Source organism: Rhinopithecus bieti, unplaced genomic scaffold (genome assembly GCF_001698545.2).
Source record: "Rhinopithecus bieti isolate Rb0 unplaced genomic scaffold, ASM169854v2 scaffold_45617, whole genome shotgun sequence".
In the NCBI taxonomy this organism is placed as follows: domain Eukaryota; kingdom Metazoa; phylum Chordata; class Mammalia; order Primates; family Cercopithecidae; genus Rhinopithecus; species Rhinopithecus bieti.
The window spans coordinates 1,089,668-1,107,175 of NW_016819136.1; the positions used below are offsets into that span (position 1 = coordinate 1,089,668).

Sequence of the window (17,508 nt, forward strand, 5' to 3'; positions counted from 1 at the left end):
CCACTTGCTATCTCTCCGCCCTTGCAATATAATTAAAGTGCAACAAAACATAGTGAAGTCTATGCTTACTGTTTTTAGTATACTGCCTTAATAACACTCATTCCCGAGTTCAGAATGTATTATTTTATTTCCTTCTTGAACAACTCACTTTTCTAAAACTAATACCTCACTTTTTTTCACTTTTTAACTTTCTGGAATCTCCTGATAAATCTTCCCACATCTTGCCATAGTTCTATAAATTCCACTCAATTCAATTTTCTACATGCATCTATCAGATAATCTATTATTTAACATTTTTAACTTTCTGGGAGGTGAGAATTCTCCTTTCCTTGCTTCAGTATAATTGTTCTCTGCATGGCTGCCCAGGTGTCATCCTATGTATTACCTTTGCCTTATTTCTATTTTGAATCTCCTATTTCCTGTACCATAAGTGGTCTTTTTTCTTTGCTAACTCCATGATTTTTACGGATCCCACCTTCCTACAGCTTTCTGGGAACAGGGAGTATAAGAGATCTGTTTTGGCCTTGCACGGTAGCTTACGCTTGTAATCCCAACACTTTGGGAGGGGATCACCTGAGGTCAGGAGTTTGAGACCAGCCTGAGCAATATGATGAAACCCCATCACTACTAAAAATATAAAAATTAGCCGGGTGTGGTGGCGGGCGCCTATAATCCTAGCTACTCAGGAGGCTGAGGCAGGAGAATCACTTGAACCCAGTAGGCGGAGGTTACAGTAAGCCAAGATCGTTCCATTGCACTCCAGCCTGGGCAACAATAATGAAACTCCGTCTCAAAAAAAAAAGAGATCTATTTTATAACATCCTGTTCTTTCTATTCTACTATAAAAATTGATTATTTAAATGTTTACCTAAATTTAATACTTTTAAAAGTATACATACTATCTTTACTTACATCTTGATTCCGATTTAGAAGACCTCAGAGACTTCTTCCCATCACTGTTTGATGTAACTGATTTCTCCCCATCAGTATCCTGATCATCTGGTTCCTTCATTTCCTCTGTAAGTACAAAATTGGGATGAGATATGGATAATGTTGTAAAATAGAAACTAACAGATTTCCCCCTAACAAATTTCATAAGCATCAAACACCATGTGTGTCAATAATCCTTTGTTTGCACAGGATCCAGGATGACCCACCAGCAGGAGTGTGCAACTACCGTCAGAGACCTCTGACCTCTGCAAGACAGCTAATTATAATCACAGATTCTCCTTCTCTGGGTGAACTGTCATTGTGGTGCACTTTGGTTTTCCAGAGGTCCACAGGGAAACACACTACCAAAGTTCATCTTTTTCCCCAAATGCTTCACCACTAAAATTAACCTGCCATCCCACCTTTGGTCCATCCCTCCCTCTTTCTCTATTTTCAAATTCTCTTGGAGTTACTAATCAACATCAGTTTTTAAAATATTTTTTGAGCATACCTGCAGCGTATCAAGTCTTATGTTGGGTGCTAAATTACAAAACTGGAGAAGAGAAATATGGGCCCTAACTTTATGGAGCTTGTTTAGAAAGATAGATATTAAACAAGCAATTAAAATAATGAGTGCTACTAAAAGGAAAATAGAAGGTACTGTGGGCATGTGTAGCAAGAATCCTAAAACATGATGGGGGGTTAGAGAAGAGGTGTTTGAGACATGGATGATGGTCAGGAGTTGGCCAGGCACAGAATGTGAAAGAGATGTTAGGCACATCAAAGAGGGCTGCATCTTTAAAGGGCTGCAAGCAGTCTATTGGCCCGAGTGGGAGAGTAAAATGGATACTGAAGAGGAGGTGGGTACCATATCATAAAGTTGTCTCTAAGCTTTGCTAAGAAGTTTATACCTTATTTCCTTGACAACTGAAAACCATTAAAGGGTTTTAAAAAGGGGAGTGACACAACAGGTTTTCTCTGCCCTCTGTCTATATTGCAGCTTTTCATATATTTGAAAACACCTTACTTATAAGTCTTCACTTCTGTATACTAAACACCCCATGTTTCCTCAACACTCTTCTATGATATGCCTGGCAAGCAGAATGGAACACCAGTTCTATTTGGATCAGATTTATAGTTAGATTAGGGTCTGAATCCCAGTACTGACACATAACTAGCTAACTAAACTTTACATGAATTCTCCAGCTGCAATGGGAATGAAGACAAAACTTTTTATAAGCTTGCTATGAGGGTTATTTAAACTGCCACACTGTTATATCTTCCTGGTCTCTGAAGATAGACTGGTATGCCTAAAGCAGATATGGTACACTACCTGATCAAAGGACAAAGGAGAGTGTAGTATGATGACTGTCTCCCTTCAACTGGGCACTGGGGTTCATTCCATGTTTTCCTGCAGTGACATCATAATGATGCCTTCTTTTGATATGGGGGACAACAGTACATTGTCTAAACATTTGTATTATAAATTATCATCAAGAAAGATACAGACCGGGCTCAGTGGCTCATGCCTGTAATCCTGGGAGTTTGACAGGCTGAGGCAGGAGGACTGCTTGAAACCAGGAGTTTGAGACCAACATGAGAAACATAGCAAGACCCTGTCTGTATTAATTTGTTCTCACACTGCTAATAAAGGCATACCTGAGAACGGGTAATTTATAAAGGAAAGAGGTTTAATTGACTCACAGTTTGGCATGGCTAAGGAGGCCTCAGGACACTTACAATTACAGCAGAAGGGGAAGCAAACACCTCTTTTCTTCACATGGCGGCAGCAAGGAGAAGTACAGAGCAGAGGGGAAGAAAACCCCTTATAAAACCATCAGATTTTGTAAGAACTCACTATCACAGGAACAGGATGAGGTAACTGCCACCATGATTCAGTTATCTCCCACCGGGTCCCTCCCATGACACATGGGGATTATGGGAACTATAATTATGATGGGATTTGGGTGGGGACACAGCCAAACTGTCTCTTAAAAAAAAATTAAAATGGCCAGGCATAGCGAGGTATGCCTGTAGTCCCAGCTACTCAGGAGGCTGAGGCAGGAGGATCACTTGAGCCCAGGAGTTTGAGGCTGCAGTGAGCTGGGATCGCACCACTATTCTCCAGCCTGAGTGACAGAGCAAGACTCTGCTTCTAAAATAAAAAAAAGATATGGTCTAACATGATACTCATGTTATTAAATTTTGTATTTTGTACTTTGGAGGCATCCTTCTGGGTTACAAAAATAATGTTTTACTTTTTAAAAAGTGTATGTACGTGTGTGTGTGTATTTTCCTTTCCTTTCTTTTTTAGTTGTGAATCTTCCTTCCTCTGTCTCTCCATCCTTTCTTCCTTTTCTCCTTCCCTTCCTTCCTCTTTCCTTCCACCTAACTGTAGAATATATACCTTTTGGGGTTTATGGAGGGGGTAGGGTTAGGAATCAAACCATAAAATCCTTTAAGTAGCAAAATCTTTTAAAATTCACATTCTGTCATTCAGTATATTTTCTATTCCTTCCAGTTTTGGACACACAGGCTTACTTTCTACATTATAGTGAGTAACTGTTTAAAAAAAAAAAAAAAAAAAAGAATTATGCAGTCAATTCCATTATTACAGAGCTTGGTTATAAATGACGACATACTGTAGGTAAAATTGTTTAGATAGATACAAACACACCTAAATTCTATTTTCTCCCTCACTTTCATAATTTATGTCAATTTAATTCTTAAAACTATTGAGCATATTATTATGCTAGGCATTGCAGAGGATACAAAGGTGAACAATATACAGTCCCTGACCTCAATGTATAATTCAAGATGAAGAAATTAACAATTCTCTTTCAAAATAGTTTCAGAATAAACTTATCTTCTAAATCACTGATTCAGATCCATTAGAGGTTGACCAAAACAAGGATGGTTTGATAGTCGTGACGGAAGTGACTGATCACTAATGATTTATTTGATAAAAATCAACATTTAAAATATTGGAAAGAAACTAAAGTACTCCCTAAGTTCCCATGACGCAGGTCCCAAATAAGTGAAGGCAAGGCAGTTCCCTGGGTTTTCCAACAAAATTGAACTGATATTCTACTGCTGCTAATCAATTGATAACTAAATGAAAAAATTTGGTCTGTGAGTTTCAATAGCACTTTATTCTGTAAGTAGGTACTGTTTTCGTTTTCCCTTGCTGCCATATAAATTATCAGACATTTAGCAGCTTAAATAACATCCACTTATTATTTCACCGCTTTGTGGGTCAAAAGTCCAGGCCAAGTGTGACTCAGCTGGCTCTCTGCTTAGAGTTTCAAGAGGTTGTTAAGGTGTTGGCAGTGCTGCCTTCACTTTCAGAGGCTCTGAGGAAGAATCTACTTCCGGGCTCATTCAAGCTGCTGGCAGAATTCAGCCCCATGTGGCTGTGGAACAGTGATCCCTGCTTTCCTGCTGGCTGTTGCCCAAGGGTCCTTCTAAGTTCCAGAGGCCACTTGTATTCCTTGACTTATGGTACCCTTTAAAGCCAGGAACAATGGGTCGAGTTCCTCCTAGTGATTTGAATCTCATGATTTTCTTTCCTGCTATCATAAGCCTCATGACTTACTGAGATAACGTTCTACTTTTCAGTCTTCTTTTTTCTGAATACATTTATTTTTAACATACTATAACTGAATGTTAACTGGATATAAATTCTAATAAAAAGAGCCCATAATTTATTCAGAACATAATCATAAGGTGCGTAAAAAACAATTATGGTAACTAAAGCACTCTGAAAACAAAAGAGTTGGACTACAACAAAAGGTAAGTTGGTGTCAAGACAAAAGCACCGCACTTTATTCTGTGCTATCTTAAACAATATATTCTTCAAATGGCTAATATTACCATGTAATAAACTTTCACATCACAAACGCAGTTCATGTCAGGTTGTGTACAATGTGGAAGAAAATACTGGAACCCAAGGAATTTGCCCAGTGTTCTGATGTAGCAATACCGGACAATAAATACTAGGATCTATTCCTAGCTTTCCTGGGTCATAAAAGGTAATTGAAGAACCTGTAAAAAGCAGTGGAGCAGGTCAGGTGGGAGAGACTCCTGTTTTCCTGGAGATTATCAGTATAACTGGTAAGGTAGAATAAGGTATTTTTGTTTTGGGGAGGTTTTTTGTTTGTTTTGTTTTAATAACAAAGGGATTGGGAAGCTGCATTGTAACCTGTGGAGACTTTGGAGCCAGAGAGACTTGGGTTCACATCCCTGCTTGCCCAAGAAACAAATTCCTTAACCTCTTGATCCTTTAATATGTAAAATGGGGGTGATAGGGTTATTTGGTAGAGTTAAATGAGATTTTTCATATACAGAGTTCTCAACTTTGACTACACTTTAGAATCACTTGGAAAACTTAAAAACGTACTATTAACAGGGTCTCACTCTCCAGATAATTCTTTCACACAATCAGGCATAAGAACTGGTTAGGAATCATGAGTTTATATAAACACCTACTGGGCACTCAGAAATGGCAGTTGTTTTTACTATACTCCTATTCTCTTTGACACAGGTAGGGTTCAATAAATAAAATCATGGAATCTTCAGAGTTGAAAGAGGACTTTAGTTTAACTTGCTATCCCATGCAGGTCACACATCCTCAACATCCACCCCAGCACTGTCAGAAAAGCAGTCTAGTGTGTTGGCCAGGGCTGAGAATACTGGCTACAGAGTCATTCTGACTAGGTTTAAATCTTGGCTTGTCCTCTTCCTGGTTGTGAGGTGTTAACCAAGTATTTAATTGCTATGTGCCTCAGTATTTCCATCTTTAAAATGCAGCACCTACTGGATAAGGTTGTTTTGAGTCAACACAGGAAAGCTCTAACAATGATACATGGCAGTCAATATGTAAAATGGTTGCAGGAATGAATTTATTAATATATTTCTGAATAAATGAAAGAACAAGACAGTCAGCTTCAATTTAAATATTTCGGGTAAGAGGGTGAGAACATTCTGTTAATGCTCAGCTCTAGTTCTTGGCACATTTTATATTAAGCTGAAATCTGCCTCCCCGCAACTTGGATCCATTTGACCCTTGTTTTTTCTTCTGAGAACACACAGAACAAGGTTTTCTGTGTACTTCAACCATTCAAATAATTGTAGTTGGCTCTCATTTCTCTCCAGATCTTCTCTTTTCCCAGAGAAAGTATCCCAATTATTTCAATTATTTCTCAATGACATGTTTCCAACTTTTCTTTACTACCCTGATAGCTCAAGAAGTTAATTCCCAATGCATCATATGTTCCTCCTAATTTTATATGTTCTTCATAGGATCTAGACACTCTCCACAAGAGAGGAACTACCAATTCACCTATTGGGGACATTCATTGTATTCCTTTAAGGCAGTCTAAGTTTGGGTTCTAGACCATGTTCTACCTTCTATCAGTAAACTAGCTCGGTTTGTGAGTCTATTTGCAGGACTAGCATAAATTTCCTTTCATTAGATCCAGGCTTATTGGTCCAGCCTACGGCCAATTCTTTTCACTAACTCTCTAGATAGACTGTACAGTTTTAAGTTGTGAAAGTTGTCAGAATTAGAATGGAGTCACCAGTGTTAAGAAAGAACCCGACAAACAGAGCTGGGGAAGGCTATGAAGAATGGGTTCTCACACTTTTATGCTGGATAACTATCCCAAAAGATTGCAAAGACCACAGTCTTGCACAAAGCCATCACAACCTTACACATAAAAAAAAAATACTTCTACAAGGACATTTTCTCAACAATTGCCTGTCCAACCTCAGACTAGCATCACACTTATTGTTGACCTTTGTAGCCAACGATAACTATCTCAAAATAATTATGTAATCTTTTTCATTTTTCCTTTAAAACCTTTGTTTTCCTTTACCTCCCTGAATACACATATAGTTTACCATGGCACACATATCCCATTGCAATACCTTACTCCTGAATAAACATTATCTTCTTTTAGAAAGCCTCTCTCTGTATGTTATTTAGGTTGACAGGGTCAACCCTAAGGAAGGATAAAGAAAAAGGGAAAATAATAGTGCACACTGATGCAGAGGAGTGTGTTGCTAGAAGGTTGGCTGGATGCCAGACAGAGTGCTCTCTAAAGTGACATTACTCTGATTCATTCACCAGAGTCCAGGTTCTGGTCCTTACGCTCACAAGCTCACTCAATCCCACCAGTGTGCCAGAGGTGGTTATTTAAAGTTCACAGTGACTGATGTACAAAACAGGCTCTCAGTTTTTACTTTGCAATGTGAAATACAGCTGTGGAGAAAAAAAGTAATAGCTTGTCTTTTTTACTGTTTACTATGTGTCAAGCACAGTTCTAAGAAATTCTACACATATTACTGTATAATTCTCAAAACGACCCTATGAGGTAGGTACCATTATTATTTTATTTATTTATTTATTGACATGGAGTCTCGCTCTGTCACCCAGGCTGGAGTGCAGTGGTGCGATCCCAGCTGACTGCAACCTCCACCTCCCGGGTTCAAGCGATTCTCATGCCTCAGCCACCCGAGTAGCTGGGATTACAGGAGCACTCCATATCGCCCGGCTAATTTTTGTATTTTTAGTAGACGGGTTTCCCTATGTTGGCCAGACTGGTCTCAAACTCGTGACCTCAGGTGATCTACCCACCTCCGCCTCCCAAAGTGCTGGGATTAGAGATGTGAGCCACGGCGCACAGCCTATTATTATTATTTTTGAGACAAAGTCTTGCTATCCATTATTATTATTGTCATTATTTTACAGATGAGAAAGCAGCGCATTTACTCTGAATCCGTTCCTCTCACCTAATTCATATAAATGATTTCCAAGTCCTGTTACTAACTGTCCAGTGATTGAGCCTTTTGAATTCCTCCCCCCCTTCATTCCTACTGTCCCTGCTGTCCCTCTGTCGTTCCACTTCTCATTGTGTCTCACCGCTATCATTACTGTACCGTCATACTTCGTCTTCCCTTCTGTAATCCATTTTCTACACTATCGCTTGTATTTCTAAAAGACAGCTTTTAATGTGCCACTCTTGCTTAAAACCTCTAATGGCTCATCACTGCCATCAAATAAGAGCTCAGATTCGTCGGTCTGGAGTAAAGGTCCATTGTCAGAGAGTCTGTAGCTTATTGCAGCCCAGCTACAGTCAGTCTCTCTCTCCCTAGCCGCCTTAGCCCCTTATCCTCTCAAAGGTTTTCATCAGCACGCATCCTTAGCAACTCATGATTGATTGGACACACTGAGCAGCACACATGTATGTGGCTGTCTTTACCTATTATACAACAAATATTTATGTGCACCTACTATGTGCCATGTATGTGCTAAGCACTTTACTTGTATTATCCTATTTAATAATAACAACAAGAACTCCATGAGGTCACATTATCACCTTTCTTTCTGGAGATGAGGAAGCCAGAGGGCCCAGCGTGCCAAGCGTCGCACCCAGCTGAGCGCAGGGTGGGTGCCTCGCTGGAGCGGGGAGCCCCAGCACTCTCCCAGCAGACTTGCTGCTGCTCCGACTTCGGGTCTAAGCCGTGCTCCTGCTGCCTGGCTGGCTTCCGCCCGGTCAGACTGAAAGGGTCTCGCAGGCAGGAACCGTGCACACAGTGTCTAGCTCCGAGCCTGAGAATACTCGAGGCTTCAAAAAGTTTGCTGAGCTACCGCAGGGAGGACGAAAGCTGTGTTTCAGCACAGCCTGGGCAACACTGGTCCAGCCTGAGAAAAGCCCAAGTGGGGTTCGCTGCCCTCTGAGCCACAAACAGATTTAAGGAGGAGGGTGTGGAAATTGCCAGCTGCTGAGGTGCAAACTCACCGAAGGTACTGCTGACCGCCGCGGCTCCTCTCTTCACAGCTTCTGCCGGAGGCCTCCGTTTACTCCAGTTACCGAGGCAACGCCACCCCTCTTCCAGGGAGGCGGAACCAGGGCGGGCCGTGGGGCGCATGCGCGGCCGGCGTCCAGCTTTCCAGGACATCGAGCAGCGGTGACGCTGAGACCCGGGTACCTGTCCGCCCTCTGGTGGGGCCTTTTCCGTCTCATGACACTGGTTCAAAGCCAAACAGAAAAGCCCAACGAGTTTATTATCCCCTAAAGGACGTCATGTAGATAATTAAATGATATGAATACCGTCGAAGATACCTGCCCGATATTCTAAAATGGGCCAACGGAGCCCTGATCGTGGCGTTCCTATGATGAGGTTTTAACTTCGATTTTAAGAGGGGTCCTGGGAGATAGCAGGCAGTTTGCCGGCAACATCAACAACAAAGATACATGGTGGGATTTTTGTTATTTTTAAAGCTATATCATCTCAGTTGGCTTTTAAGAGTAAACAAGGTTTTATGTTGTGGGTTTCTTGGTCGCAGCGCTCTGGGCACAAAAGTATAGGCCTCCCTTGACAGATTTCTAGGTTTAGCAGTTTGTTCAACCTCTCTGTAGTACTGTGGTCATACTGCTTTGTAAAGTACCTAGCCTAACGTTATTACTTACCAAATACTGTTTTAAAACTGTCATTCCAATATGTGACAAAGGAGTTTGTATACAGAATGTATAAAGAACTCTTAAAATTCAATAAGAAAAACCCACCCAATTTCTTAAATGGGCAAAGGATTTGAATGCTTCACCAAATCAGATATATGTATGGCCAGTAAGCACATGGAAAGATGCTTAACAGTAGTCATAAGGGAAATACAAACCACAATACACGTAACTCCACATCCACGTGAAGGGGTAAAACTTCAAAGATTGCCAACACCAAATGCAGAAGGATACGGAGCAACTGGAACTCACATACACTGGTGTTGGGAATGTAAAATGGTATAACCATTTTGGAAAACTATTTGAGAGGTTTCTTCAAAAGTTAAACATACACAAAGTAATTCCACACCCAAGATAGTCTAGACACTTGGGCAAAGTGGTTGCCTAGGACTTAGTGAGATGCACTGGAAGAGACACAAGGAATCTTAGAAATGATAGAAATGCTGTGTCTTAATTGTGGTGGTAATTTCATGGGTATATACAACTGCCAAAAGCCAATAAACTGTTCTCTTTAAATGGATGTCGTTTATTGTATATAAATTATTTGTCAATAAAATTGGCAAGAAAAAATTGCTATAGTACAATTTGTGTTTATTAGTTTCCACAATGTTACACAAATACCATGCATTTATTTGCAATACTGACATGTCCTCTTTAATCAAGGTTTTCCAGGGCTTAAAAAAATAGACGATTATCCTTGCTATTACTTATTAAATGATATATCTAGGTGCCAGAAAATATAGCAAACATAGGGTAAACTTATTTTTAAATAGCATGTTAGTTATATTTTCAAATTATATGCCCAGCATGCTTTCTTTCAACCTCTAGACATCTTTTCAGGTGAAATACCTCTACATTTCAAGCACTGTGTGCAATTGTTAATCTAAGAAAGATACAATAAATTCACTATACAATGTTTTAAAAAATGGAAACATGGGGGAAATAGTGTATCTATTTATTTATACACAAAAAATATTGGGCAGTGATCATTATTGAGTGTTGTGAGCCAAGCTCTGAGCTCAGTCCATTTACATACACTTGCCTCACTTAATCCTTACAAGCCTCTAGGGAAGACATTATGTCTGACTTTCAGATGGGAAAGATGAGATTAATCTGTCCAAAGTACACAGCTCAAGTGGCAGAAATGGCATTTGAGGCAAGATTTCTGGTTTCAGTACTTGCATCCTTAGCTACTGTACTGTATTAGTTCCCATAAATTAGGAGAAATCCAATAACTGCAAGAAAGAGCTTCAAGTCTTGGCTTCACCTCTTAACAAGCATTCTGTCATTAGACAACTTTCTTCACCTCTAGGGCTCAGTTTCCTCATCTGTAAAGGTGCTGGGAGAGGAGGAAGCATTTACATACCTCTAATTCATAGGGCTACTATGAGATTCAAATGAGATAATGGTGATATTGCAGCTTATAGTACAGTGTCTGCCACAGTAATGGCTCAATAAGGAACAGCTATTATTATTATGCTGCTTCCATACTACACACACTGTAAAACAGGTTTACTCTCCATCAAGAGGCAGCACAACATAGGCTTTGGAGAAAGACTGCCTATGTTCCCATTCTAGTGCCACCACTCCCTAGTTGTGTGACCTTGAGAAAATACCTCCTTGTACCTCAGTTTCCTCATCTGCAAAATGAGGATAATAGTACCTATCTCATAAGATGTCATGAAGCACATAAAGTGGCTACAATAGTGCCTAGTAGGTAGTTAACAGTTATCAAATTCTGCTAACCAAAGTCATTTTGTTTACAGCATAAGAATGATTATATCATAACTGTGGATGTTATCAATCTAGTATCTCTGCCAACCTGTAATTTGGAAAACTGTAAATTTCAGGTTGAGCAAGTTATTAGCAGCTTTCTGGGGCATACGGGAGAAGTCATATGTTATCCAAATATATGAGTCTAAACACAAGTAATCTCAGTTTGAATTGCTCACTCAGGTTGAGAATTCCTATCATAGAGCCAAGGAGCAGAGATCATTCAAAAAACAAGTTTAAAATAGAAATCAACATCTCAGAACCAAATGGGTACCCTGGAAAAATCTATCCTAAGCCAGGTGCAGTGGTTCACACCTGTAATCCCAGCACTTTGGGAAACCAAGGCAGGTGGATCATTTGAGGTCAGGAGTTCAAAACCAGCCTGGCCAACATGGTGAAACCCCGTCTCTACTGAAAATATACAAATTAGCTGGGCATGGTGGTGTATACCTATAATCCTAGCTACTCAGGAGGCTGAGGCAAGAGGATTGCTTGAAACTGGCAGACTGAGGTTGCAGTGAACCAGATCACACAACTGCACTCCAGCCTGAGCAATAAAGCGAGACTCTGTCTCAAAAAAAAAAAAAAAGAAAGAAAGAAAGAAAGAAAAAAAAAGGAAAGGAAAGGAAAAAAAAAAGAGAAATCTACCCTGAAAGATCTGCTTAAATTCAGGGCTGGGAAAATTGATTGCAACTTTTTCTATTTAATTGTTTGAAACATTAAATATACCAATAAATCAATGTTACCACATTTAGGTATTTGAGCTCTAGAATCATTTTTTATTTGATTTGCATTACTATTATTGATGACATTTTCACACTTTAAAAGCTACATAAGATTTTATAATAAATGCAACCACTCTTACTTGCTTAAGCAAATATAAACAAACACTCCCAGGCCTATTTTTTTAAGGCTGTATATTTCACTTGATGGAAAAAGTGATGAACAGCAATGACTTCCCAAGAAAAAAGAAAGAAAAGTGGGTGTTACATTTTCCTGAAAGCCAGTCTCTAATCATACAGAGGAATTTTATTGTAAGTTACACGCAAAGCAAATTAGTTCTTCAGGAAAATAAAAAAATAAAGGGATCAACTAAGATACACTAAACCTCAAAAAACCCTGAATAAAGATGATAAAGGTAAAAATGTATTTTAAAAGACCCTTAAAATATTTAAGAAAGTATTAAAATACAAAGCTTTAACTTCTCTACAGTCAAAATTTCATTCACAGGGAGCTATAGGTCAGTTGGTTGTTGAAAACTTATTTGAGAAAATCAAAAAATAATTGCTTTATTTCTCCGTTTCATTAGTACTAATTCACAAGATCTTTGTAGGTTTTATCTGAAAGAAGGATATAAAAACTTGAAAGTCAGAGCAGGGAAAGGGGAGTAATAAATTATTAAGAACAAACTCAGTGAGACTTGACTTCACTTATGATACATGGGTAGAAAGAGCAAACCAGCCTTCTTCATTCTGTTTCTCAATCTGTTGAACAAAGACACAGAGAAAATTTAGATGGTAATCAGAAACATGAGACTACTCAAGATTTACAGATCATTTAGACCAAGTGCATAAAACAAAGTCATCCTGTGCCATTGAATGGTACTGGAAATTAAATTGCTATTGGCAATGTTTATTCTCTAATAGAGATACTATCAAATAACTGACTACTTGGTCAACAGATCCTCTTACTGATTTAGGAGTCGTAATTTTTTTAAGTCCAGTGTTTTATAGATATCATAAGCATAAATTTTAAAATGATAAAAGGCAGTTATTTGTTCTTAGTAAATTAAATGTTACTAAATTCCAGGAACTAAGAATAATTTATATAAAATAGCTTACTTTAAAGCTTTTGTAGAATATAAGAAGTAGCAAAGAACAAATGTCCCAGAATTGGACAATTCGGGTATCTATCATTCCCCTATCATTTAATATCTTTCCCCTATCATTTAATTTGGGCTATAAGCACCCACTCTTTGATCTAATTACTGAACTCAGTAATAAGAAATGCAAAGATTTTCCCAATGTCAGACAGTTGTTGGCTCAAGTCTACAAAATTAATTCTTATAATTTTAAAGATATCCTCACAATTTACTATAACCACTCAAAGGAACTATATTTTACTGTACTAGCACCACAGAAAAAAAGTCTTCTGCAAAAATTTTGAATATACTGTGAAATACTTAGCTTCTATACATACCTATGGCACAACAAAATACATGAAGAGCACATTAAAACATTTGTTTTTCCCTGGGACCATAACCTATCTAACCAATGGCACAGTCAGATATGGCACACAGGGATCAAGTGAGAGGAAAAGTGAGTGGACCCACTGCTCTGGCTGTCCCAGACCCCACCCAGGGACAAGGACTGGGGGAACCAATAGCTCAGTAGATCTACAACCCATTCAAGGCACACCTGTGTGTCCTGCCATAATATTTGGGAAGCTCTACCTGAAACCAGTAATTTTCAGCCTTTAAGGACTGCTGAATATCCTACTGAATTTTACCTTGTTCCTTAGTTACCCTAGAAAACAGAAGAAGTATATGGCTTGTTTTTCCTAATGAAGGTAAATTAGTATCTCTTTTCTGTTAAGAATACCATATCAGCTTTAGGATAACAGGAATGATAGTTAAGAATGGAAATCACTTCTACCCTCACCCCTATATACATTTCACAATTACATTTTAACATGTACCTTTGCTCTTGGATTAAGAGGTGTGAATCTCCCACTTCCTGAGGTGGCATTTAGTGGAGAACAAGAATTACTAGCAGCCCCGGAAGATCTATTTATGAAAAATAAAACAGAGTGAGATAGTGAGTTATCATTATTAACCTTAAAAGACTATGCAAACAACTGACAATTCTCAATACTGGCAAGAGCTTGAAAACAAATGGCTGACTTAGGTCCAAATGAGGTAAATTATTTGTAACTTATTTTCACCAACCTGTAAGTCTTTATTTGTTCATTAATAGTGATATGCTTTGGCTGTGTCCCCACCAAAATCTCAACTTGAATTGTATCTCCCAGAATTCCCCCGTGTTGTGGGAGGGACTCATGGGGAGGTAACTGAATCATGGGGGCCGATCTTTCCCATGCTATTCTCATGATAAATAAGTCTCATGAGATCTGATAGGTTTATCAGGGGTTTCTGCTTTTGCTTCTTCCTCATTTTCTCTTGCTGCCACCATGTTAGAAGTGTCCTTCGCCTCCCACCATGATTTTGAAGCCTCTCCAGCCATGTGAAACTGTAAGTCCAATTAAACCTCTTTTTCTTCCCAATCTCAATTATGTTTTTATCAGCAACATGAAAATGGACTAATACAAATACAATTTACTTTTTAGAGCTGTTTTAGGTTTTTTGAAAGATGAGTGGAAAGTACAGAGTTCCCATATACCCCTTAAACCCCACCTCCAACACACACACAGTTTCCCCTATTATTAAGATCTTGCATTAGTGTGACAAATCTATTACAATGGATGATCTAGTATTTATACGTTATAATTGACTGAAGTCCATAGTTTACATTAGGGTTCACTCTCTGTGTTATACATTCTGTGGGTTTTCACAAATGTATAATGACATGTATCTGCCATTACAATATTATATGGATAAGTTTTCAATAATGAACGTGCAGGGATGGGGAAGAAGGTCCAGGTAGTAGAAGAGTAACAAGACCTGGAACAGCACAGTACAATAGTAAGGATGCAGAGTAGAGAGAGAAAGGCCAGGTATGTCCTTAGTGTCACTATTTACCAATCATATGACCCATCTAGACAAATCACCCCATTAGCTCTGAGAGCTTCAGTTTCATTTACTGTGAAGGAGGAAAATACTATTGGTCAATTCAGCTGTCCTGTCACACATCACCTCCTAATTTTGTAACCCATAAATACTCTACATATGTGTTATCTCATTTTTGTTTTCAGTAGCAAACCCATGCCTTTCAACTTAAAGTTTATTCCTCACTCCCTTTCCCCTCAAAATTCTCTTTTCCAATTATTTTACTCTCTTTGCACGAGTCTGTCTCAACCTAAGTCAGATATTGTACACTTCCTTTTTACACAAAGAGAATAAATACATACCAAATTCTTTTTTCTTTTTTTTCTTTTAAAGTAAATATTCACACTGCAACTTACCTTCTTGTATTTATCCCACTGACGGGAGAGACAGTACTACATTTTGAGCTTTCTGGGGCTTCTGCTCCTGGAATAGATACCTCAATTGTCCTCTTTGCTCCTTCTAAAATATAAAATAAGTATTAGTTTCATTACCTTTCAATGAAATAAAAATTTCACTCAATTTCTATCTTACTGAAAATTGCACATTACAAATTTGGTGGTTCTTTCCGTATTTTTTAATCTTAGCCCAAGATACACTTGATTTTTCTTTTTTTTTTTTTACTGAACTGTGAGATAAGAAACTTTAGTTACTAGTGTTAATTCAGTAGCATGCCAGTTCACAGAGAGCCAGAATCTTCAGACAAGTGGCATCATGTCAGCTCTGCAGGTGAAAAACAGAAATTAAGAGCTAGCTCTAAAGAACTTGAGATCTTTGTCCAAAAGAGCTTACCTAAAGTTTTCTCCAAAAAAAGGAAAAAGAAAATTTCTGAAGTCATTCAGCAAAACTTTAAATCTTTTAAATCAATCACATTATGACTATTACTGAAGACATTGAAATAGGAGAGGAAAGTTGGCTGAAGAGCTCCATATGGCCATTAGCAAGCATAATTATGAATATTTTCCATATTTCAGAAGTAGGCTATCAATCAGCATATATTTATTAAGTATTTACTAATGAAAGACTTTATGTTCATCATAGGCAGTTTCACAGAGGCTCCTGGCTTTGTGTGACTTCCTAGCTTTACGAGGTAATAAAACCCTATTTAATTTTACAAAATATTCCTCAGTTACCCTAGAAAACAAAAGAGGTTTTCATGGCATATGGTTTATTTTATTTTATCATTATAGTCCACAAAGGTTTTTTTAAATAAATACAAGAATTTTACTTATAAAAAGAATACTTTAGAAATAAATCACTGGACAGGAAAGAACATAGTTGCAAATCCACAACTTGCTTTGTAACTTGATAAATCACATAACCTCTTTGTGCCTCCCAGTTTACTTATTTGTCAAATAGGTATAATATTAGCCCTGTCTACTCTAAAGGTGTGTTGAGGACTAAATTATATAACATAAATAAAAGCATATTTTAACCATACAGAAATACTGAAATGGAAGATGTACATTTAAACACAAAATTATTCTTAAGGCTGACCTGCTTTATTTTTCTTCCTTGCACTTAGCACTAACTGATATTATCCCAAATATTGATTTGTTTGTTGCCTGCTCCCCTACTCAAATGCTAGAGTATTCAAGCCCACACATGGCAGGCACATAGTACATTTTCATACACAGTTAATTCATTTATTTATTCTAATCAGAAGTTGTCTTTAGGCTTCGTAACTATGAAGAACAGTAGACAAAACTGTCATTTGAGGAAGCCTAGAATAAACAAAGAGAGAGGGCCGTGGGGAAATGCATTACCATCTTTTTCCAGCAATTTCCAAAAGAGTCTGCTTTCTGTGTCTGTATTTCAAAAAGGAAATAATTTCTGAGGGGAAAACTCTTATTGGAAGATACCTTAAAGGTAACCTACTTCAACCAGAAATAAGACATACTTGAGTTCCCCTCAAACACCAATGTTTGAACATCTCAGAGAATACATCAATTACTAGTACACGGAGCTTTTTCTATTCCTGACAATTACAGCCTTCTCTTTTACTGGACCAAAATCAATCTCTCTGTACTCTTCATATAGCTCTGTCCCTTGAGGGCCTTAATAATGCAATTTCTGATAAAAACAACTTGATATTTACTTCGTTTCATCAGCATCGTTTTGAATGTGAATACTATGACAAGTTTTTCAGTTACTATTTTATTATTCAGAATCCCCTCTAGCTTTTCACATTCCTAAATGTAACAGAAAATTTAATTAATGAGTGAAAATGCTTTAACTGTTTTACAGAATAAGTTGTAATCTGTTGCTGATGAAATTCTAAATTAACATTCAGGTATTTCATGCTTAGTTGCAGCATATGATCTAAGTGAACCGTACACTATAATGAATACCATTTAGATGTAGGATAATTTAGGAACTCAGACACCGAAGATTAACTATAGGCATCACAGGATAGAAAGAATCAGGAGATCTGCCTTCTAATCCCATTTCTGTCACTTATCCTGTGAGTTATGGCTGTTTCTTTCTGTGTAAAATTGAAGG

The 17,508-nt window shown here is 38.1% G+C and overlaps 2 protein-coding genes and 1 long non-coding RNA gene across 7 annotated transcripts in view; 1 reads left to right on the forward strand and 2 right to left on the reverse strand.

Annotated features, from left to right (window-relative positions):
- The window catches only part of LOC108519500 (uncharacterized), a 29,515-nt gene extending 28,293 nt beyond the window's left edge, over positions 1-1,222 (forward strand). Inside the window, exons 2-3 of the long non-coding RNA XR_001882638.1 lie at positions 931-1,019; positions 1,141-1,222. This is a non-coding gene — a long non-coding RNA (uncharacterized LOC108519500). The remainder of the gene's footprint in view (positions 1-930; positions 1,020-1,140) is intronic.
- The window catches only part of CFAP44 (cilia and flagella associated protein 44), a 151,455-nt gene extending 141,574 nt beyond the window's left edge, over positions 1-9,881 (reverse strand). The window contains exons 1-2 of one of the 3 annotated variants that reach the window (XM_017858549.1): positions 8,733-9,879; positions 913-1,017 (exon numbers count right to left, since the gene is read on the reverse strand). In XM_017858549.1, coding sequence (XP_017714038.1) covers positions 913-1,017; positions 8,733-8,892 — 265 coding nt within the window. In that variant the 5' untranslated portion in view covers positions 8,893-9,879. Of the gene's footprint in view, positions 1-912; positions 1,018-2,263; positions 2,336-8,732 lie in introns of those variants that run through there. The other 2 variants (XM_017858550.1, XM_017858551.1) reach the window with 2 other exon arrangements.
- A 2,094-nt stretch (positions 9,882-11,975) lies between these two features.
- Positions 11,976-17,508, reverse strand: part of SPICE1 (spindle and centriole associated protein 1) — a 72,337-nt gene continuing 66,804 nt past the window's right edge. For 2 of the 3 annotated variants that reach the window (XM_017858602.1, XM_017858603.1), the window contains exons 17-19: positions 15,366-15,468; positions 13,923-14,010; positions 11,976-12,709 (exon numbers count right to left, since the gene is read on the reverse strand). In XM_017858602.1, the coding sequence (XP_017714091.1) occupies positions 12,656-12,709; positions 13,923-14,010; positions 15,366-15,468 (245 nt within the window). In that variant the 3' untranslated portion in view covers positions 11,976-12,655. The remainder of the gene's footprint in view (positions 12,710-13,922; positions 14,011-15,365; positions 15,469-17,508) is intronic. The other variant, XM_017858604.1, reaches the window with a different exon arrangement.